Consider the following 7,803-nt stretch of genomic DNA (forward strand, 5'->3'; position numbering starts at 1 on the left):
TTTCAGACGAATGTATTGCTATACAATTTTTGTTATATTTTATTTATTTTCATTTAAAACAATTTTAAATTTTATGGCAAAAATCTGTATTTTTAGACTTTTTTATATTTTTAACGCATTATTTCCATTTCTTTCAGGCTACCATTAAAGATTTCGAATGGATGTCGAACACAAATTGTGAGGCCTTTACAAATGTATCCAGTAAAGTACTGGAATCTACATTAAACACCAATATAGAGCTATGACCATTTGATTTGAGTACTTTGTTGAATTATTATAATCGTTTTATGTTTTTATTAAGTTTTAATAGTTGAAAATATCGTCAAATGACAACACACCAGAAGCAACAACAAGAATAAAAACAACGTTATGATTATAAACAATAATCATAAAAAATAAACAAAAACAAATAAAAAATAGAAAACGAATAAATTATTTTGGGGTAATGGACATTTTTTGAAATTTTCAAAAAAGACACATAATAAAATTAAATTAATTCCTCAAAGTAAAAAAAATCGTTACGAAAATTCCAAAAAAAAATTAGAAAAACGATAAAAAAAAGAAATAAGTTAACAAAAAATTTGTTTAGACAAATATTAGAAGAAATTATTAAAGCTTATATATAATAATAACAATTATTTACTATTACTTTATTCTTCCTCTTGCTCCAAGAAACTTTAGACATTTTGAAAGTTTAGAAGAAAAACGAAAAACAAAACACACAGGAAATCTTAAGAATAATATTTTAATTTTCACTACTTTTTACACTAAAACCTTCGAATGGAAATCAGCATCACAGAATTAAAAAAATCAATAATGTAATAATAAATATCTGTTTTACAATGGCAACCTTAACAAGTGTTTTTGGGCAATACGTCATTTATTTGATAGACATTCAGTGCATTTGACAACATATGTAAATGACGGATTTAGTAAACCCAGCTTGATGTAAATGTAGCTTAAGGGAAGTGTCCATTTTTGTTAAAAGTTATGTATGCGTTGACTTCAAAAATTCATACACATATTTTAAATATTATTTCATTGCCCACTCTTTGGGTTGTATTTTATAAATTTGATTATAAAAAGTTTTGTATTTTAAATGAAATTGTTCAAATTTTATAAATGTGACACTATTTTTTATATCTTTTTTCAAACTCAAATTCTGTGATATCGGTTTCCAATAAATACAAAAAATATATACACAATTGAAACAAAAACAATTTTCTATTTTATTTGCACTAATATTTTTCTTAGGAAATACTTAACTTAATTTCTCACACTCCGAAATTCTTTGAATACAAAAATCCCAACACAAATAAATGACAAAGATGTCTTCAAAGAACAAAAACTTTCCAAATTCTAAAATACAACAAAAAAACAAAAAAACAACTAATAACAGTAACACAAAAAACAACAACATAACAAATTCTCTTCGACTGTGGTACTAAATATTAAGCTAAATACAACAAGAACAACAAAAACATAAGCAAATAACAAAATAAATTTGAAAATTAAAAAAGTAAATAAACACATATTTAAGAAAATCAATATTTTAGATTTAGAGAACCGAAACAAAAATAAAAACAACAACAAGAACATTATACTAAAATAGTAAATACACTTATAGACAACATTTGTAGAGTTTTCCAAGTAAACAGAAAATAAATTACTGAATATAAATAATTTTAGTAAAATTCAATTTAAAAGCAAACAGAAGAAAAAAAAACTACAAAAGCAACCAACCAAATACTCGTAGTTATTAAAATTAAAACAATATTTATTAACAATTGTAAACAATACTATTAAAAATTATTAATTATATATAGAGTCTATATATACATAGAACGAATGTTAAAAATTGTTATAACAAGCGAATACTATAAACAAACTAAAAATTTAAAATATGAAAATGAAGAATTCATTATTATTCCCTATACCGTTATACACCCCATTAGCCCAGACAGTTGTTTTAGAAAATGTAATTTTCGTTTAATTTTCCAATAGAAAAGACTTTTCAAAGTTCATCGTAGATGGCTTTTCCTATAGAAATGTTCATCGTAGATGACTTTTCCTATAGAACAGCTCATCGGAGATGACTTTTCCTATAGGAAAGTTCATCGGAGATTACATTTCCTATAGAAAAGTTCATCGGAGATGACTTTTACTACAAAAAACTTAATCGGATATGACTTTTCCTATAGTAAAAATTCATCTGAGATGACTTTTCCTTTTGAAAAGTTCACCGGAGATGACTTTTCCTGTAGAAAAGTTCATCGGAGATGACTGTTCCTATAGAAAATTTCATCGGAGATGACTTTTCCCGTAGAAAAATTAATCAGCGATTACTTTTCTTGTAGAAAAGTTCATCGTGAATGACTTTTCCCATAGAAAACTTAATCGGAGATGACTTTTCCCTATAGAAAAGTTCATCGGAGATGACTTTTCCTATAGAAAAGTTCATCGGAGAAGACTTTTCCCTATAGAAAAGTTCATCGGAGAAGACTTTTCCCTATAGAAAAGTTCATCGGAGATGACTTTTCCCTATAGAAAAGTTCATCGGAGATGACTTTTCCCTATAGAAAAGTTCATCGGAGATGACTTTTCCTATAGAAAAGTTGATCAAAGATGACTTTTGCTATAGAAAAATTCATCGGAGATGACTTTTCCTATAGAAAAGTCTATCGAAGATGACTTTTCCTATAGAAAAGTTCATCGTTGACTTTTCCTATAGAAAAGTTCATCCGTGATTACTTTTCCTATAAAAAAGTTCATCGGAGATGACTTTTCCTTTAGAAAAGTTCATCGGAGATGACTTTTCCTATAGAAAAGTTCATCGGAGATGACTTTTCCTATAGAAAAGTTCATCGGAGATGACTTTTCCTATAGAAAAGTTCATCGGAGATGACTTTTCCTATAGAAAAGTTCATCGGAGATGACTTTTCCTATAGAAAAGTTCATCGGAGATGACTTTTCCTATAGAAAAGTTCATCGGAGATGACTTTTCCTATAGAAAAGTTCATCGGAGATGACTTTTCCTATAGAAAAGTTCATCGGAGATGACTTTTCCTATAGAAAAGTTCATCGGAGATGACTTTTCCTATAGAAAAGTTCATCGGAGATGACTTTTCCTATAGAAAAGTTCATCGGAGATGACTTTTCCTATAGAAAAGTTCATCGGAGATGACTTTTCCTATAGAAAAGTTCATCGGAGATGACTTTTCCTATAGAAAAGTTCATCGGAGATGACTTTTCCTATAGAAAAGTTCATCGGAGATGACTTTTCCTATAGAAAAGTTCATCGGAGATGACTTTTCCTATAGAAAAGTTCATCGGAGATGACTTTTCCTATAGAAAAGTTCATCGGAGATGACTTTTCCTATAGAAAAGTTCATCGGAGATGACTTTTCCTATAGAAAAGTTCATCGGAGATGACTTTTCCTATAGAAAAGTTCATCGGAGATGACTTTTCCTATAGAAAAGTTCATCGGAGATGACTTTTCCTATAGAAAAGTTCATCGGAGATGATTTTTCTTATAGAAAAGTCATCGGAGATGACTTTTCTTATAGAAAAGTTTATCGGAGATGACTTTTCCTATAGAAAAGTTTATCGGAGATGACTTTTCCTATAGAAAAGTTCATCGGAGATGACTTTTCCTATAGAAAAGTTCATCGGAGATGACTTTTCCTATAGAAAAGTTCATCGGAGATGACTTTTCCTATAGAAAAGTTCATCGGAGATGACTTTTCCTATAGAAAAGTTCATCGGAGATGACTTTTCCTATAGAAAAGTTCATCGGAGATGACTTTTCCTATAGAAAAGTTCATCGGAGATGACTTTTCCTATAGAAAAGTTCATCGGAGATGACTTTTCCTATAGAAAAGTTCATCGGAGATGACTTTTCCTATAGAAAAGTTCATCGGAGATGACTTTTCCTATAGAAAAGTTCATCGGAGATGACTTTTCCTATAGAAAAGTTCATCGGAGATGACTTTTCCTATAGAAAAGTTCATCGGAGATGACTTTTCCTATAGAAAAGTTCATCGGAGATGACTTTTCCTATAGAAAAGTTCATCGGAGATGACTTTTCCTTTAGAAAAGTTCATCGGAGATGACTTTTCCTATAGAAAAGTTCATCGGAGATGACTTTTCCTATAGAAAAGTTCATCGGAGATGACTTTTCCTATAGAAAAGTTCATCGGAGATGACTTTTCCTATAGAAAAGTTCATCGGAGATGACTTTTCCTATAGAAAAGTTCATCGGAGATGACTTTTCCTATAGAAAAGTTCATCGGAGATGACTTTTCCTATAGAAAAGTTCATCGGAGATGACTTTTCCTATAGAAAAGTTCATCGGAGATGACTTTTCCTATAGAAAAGTTCATCGGAGATGACTTTTCCTATAGAAAAGTTCATCGGAGATGACTTTTCCTATAGAAAAGTTCATCGGAGATGACTTTTCCTATAGAAAAGTTCATCGGAGATGACTTTTCCTATAGAAAAGTTCATCGGAGATGACTTTTCCTATAGAAAAGTTCATCGGAGATGACTTTTCCTATAGAAAAGTTCATCGGAGATGACTTTTCCTATAGAAAAGTTCATCGGAGATGACTTTTCCTATAGAAAAGTTCATCGGAGATGACTTTTCCTATAGAAAAGTTCATCGGAGATGACTTTTCCTATAGAAAAGTTCATCGGAGATGACTTTTCCTATAGAAAAGTTCATCGGAGATGACTTTTCCTATAGAAAAGTTCATCATATGTCACTTTTCCTATTGAAGAGTTCATCGTAAATAATTTTTCCTATAGAAAAGGTCATCGTAAAGATTTCTTATTGAAAAGTTCATCGCAGATGACTTTTCCTTTTGAAAAGTTCGTCGTAGATGACTTTTCTTATTGAAAGTTTCAGCTTATTGAAAAGTTCATCGCAGATGACTTTTCCTTTTGAAAAGTTCGTCGTAGATGACTTTTCCTATTGTAAATTTTAGCATAGATGACTTTTCTTATTGAAATGTTCAGCTTAGATGACTATTCCTATCGAAGAGTTCAGCGTATATGACTTTTCCTATGGAAACCTACATCGTAGATGACTTTTCCTATGGAAACCTACATCGTAGATGACTTTTCCTATGGAAAAGTTCATCGTAGATGACTTTTCCTATGGAAAAGTTCATCGTAGATGACTTTTCCTATAGAAATGTTCATCGTATGACTTTTCTTATAGAAATGTTCATAGTAGATGTCCTCAATTTTTTGGCGCTATTTAGATGGTTTTACCAGTGTTGGTAATTTAGCCATCAAATAATGCTTTACCCAGTTTTACTCCTAAAGTGTGCTAACGTCACACGGAATTACAATTTTTAGGTTAATATCATGGTGGAATAAGAAGGTGTTACATCAAATCATGTCAAACGTCAAATTTGCTCACAATAATGCATTACTGCGAATTGCTTGTTTACATTTTCTATGTGATTTTATTCACAATAACGCATTTTGACAACTGGTATGAAGATCAGCTGTTTTTGGCGCTACACCTTATTATTACATCATGGTTAATATAGATGGCAACATTAGTAAATGCGAATAAATAACTCCATTTGTTAAATCATATGATCTGTGGCGTCTATCAAAAATTTTACGCCGAGTGGAACACTAATAAAACCAACTATTTTTCTATAAACATATTTTTGTTCCACTGTAAAGGAAGTGGAATCAAGTTGGTAATTTTGTGGTTGCCGTTTGGGATAATGGGTTTCACTATTTTGCGCTATGTTCATTGTTTTACGAGCTTTGTCAATTTATCTTTAAAATAGTGTGATAATCCTTGTTACGCCTAAAAGTATGCTAAAGTCGTTCGTAATAACGATTGTTTAGGTTAATGTAGGTGGAAAATGGCGATTGGGCGGTGTATAAGGTATACATATGTTCGGATATGACAGATTGTTGTTAATTTTAAATGAATAAAAAACAATTGTATAAATGAAACAAAACACCTTTCATTAATAACCAAATTATATATTAAATAAACGAAATTAACCACTATAGAATGACAACAATGGAAATGAACATGAATTGAAAGAAATTCCCCATTTTGTAAAATTAAAAAAATATCTAAAAAAATTTAGGATCCAATATAAGATTATATAAAGAAAATTAACAAACTATAAAAAAAAAATCTTCAAAGCGCAATTACTGCTAAATTTCTAATGAAATCTGTTTCTGCTTCATTATTAAGCCATTACAAAAAGTATATGAAAATAATAATTATTATTACTTATTTATCTATACTTAATTAAAGGAAACAAAAAAGTAATTATTATTTTTTCTTTTTTTAAATAATGCAAGCAAATCACAACACAACCAAAACAAAAACTACTACTAAATCAATTTATTTTTACTTAATCAAGCCTATTTCAATTTAGATCAATTATTAATTATAATACGATAATAGCAATTATATCTAATACTACCAAAAGCTAAAACCAAAAACAAAAATACTATTACTACATACGTATTTCTTACATTATACCTCATTAGTTGTAAGTATATAAAAAATATACAAACTCTCACACACACTCAGACACTGTAATAAACATGTTGTTTTACATAACACTAATATATAGTTGCATACATATGTACATACTTATGTGCAATAATAATAATATGACTTTAGGATTCATGAAATATATATACTGTATGTAAAATTTCGATGGCCTCATGAGGCATTTACATTATTTTTCAATTATTTTAATTTGATTTAAGAAACTTCTAAAAATTACAAATATTATACAAATTCCAATTGGAAATACCAGGCTCAACAAACCCGATTTAAATACCAATATTTTAAAAGTACTAATTAACGATGATTGATATTCAGTTTCACAAGATTTCATAAAGAAACAAATACTACATGATAAAATTTGCCACACTTAAAATTCCTTCCTTAACTTTTTTTGTTCTTTATTTATTCACATAACATTCTTTAAGACACAAACAATCTATGACACCGAGGCTAAATACAAAAACCACTCAATTCAACTCTCTCTAAAGTGGAACAATTTAAAAGAAAAATTATTTAAATAAAAAGGTTCAAAATTATTTAAAGAGTTATAACACAAAAATAGATCCATATTTAATAAATTTAAATAAAAACAGAAACAAAATGGTAGCCACGTTACCAAAACAAATATAGCAGAAACTACAATATAAAAGATTTTAAACACAAACAAAGCGCAATAATATTTAAAATCCACAAACAAAAGTCAATAAAAATGAAGAAATTCTAATTAAGAAAATCATTTGAAAATGAAAATAATAAAAACAGCAAAATACAAATGACTTTTATTGCGACGTGCAACGTAAGTAAAGGGAATGGAATGCTGTATCTAAAAAAGTTCATGGAACATGATTTTTTGTACAAAACATGTAAAAAAGTCTTAGTCGGCTTTGCCGACAGAGATATACCCTCAGCCTATGTGAATCGAAACTTTCATCTACGGATCAAATGTATTTAGGGCCTTTTCTGACCCTGACTGACAAAAATGGAATGGAATGGAGGATTAGGATTAGACTTCAAATGTGTTGCGAAATAGGTACTTCAAATGTGTTGCGAAATAGGTACTTAAGGGAATGGACCGACATAGTCCATTATAAAAGTGGATCTTAGTAGTAGTAGATCTTGGGAGTCATACCTTTCCGATAGATATAGCTCCCACTAGTTTGGACAAAATATGACGAAGGTCTCATTTTGGACCAAATCGGTTGATCAGTTCGAGAGTTATTGTTGCTCTCCAGCGACTACATAT

At 29.6% G+C, this 7,803-nt stretch overlaps 1 protein-coding gene across 5 annotated transcripts in view; it reads left to right on the forward strand.

The window, feature by feature from the left end:
• The window catches only part of LOC141389381 (uncharacterized), a 540,923-nt gene extending 533,664 nt beyond the window's left edge, over positions 1-7,259 (forward strand). For all 5 annotated transcript variants that reach the window (XM_073960812.1, XM_073960816.1, XM_073960814.1 and 2 more), the window contains one exon: positions 138-7,259. In XM_073960812.1, coding sequence (XP_073816913.1) covers positions 138-245 — 108 coding nt within the window. In that variant the 3' untranslated portion in view covers positions 246-7,259. The remainder of the gene's footprint in view (positions 1-137) is intronic.
• Positions 7,260-7,803: the final 544 nt, after the last annotated feature.

This window comes from Musca autumnalis, unplaced genomic scaffold (genome assembly GCF_047663935.1).
Source record: "Musca autumnalis isolate F117 unplaced genomic scaffold, ASM4766393v1 scaffold_1, whole genome shotgun sequence".
NCBI lineage: Eukaryota > Metazoa > Arthropoda > Insecta > Diptera > Muscidae > Musca > Musca autumnalis.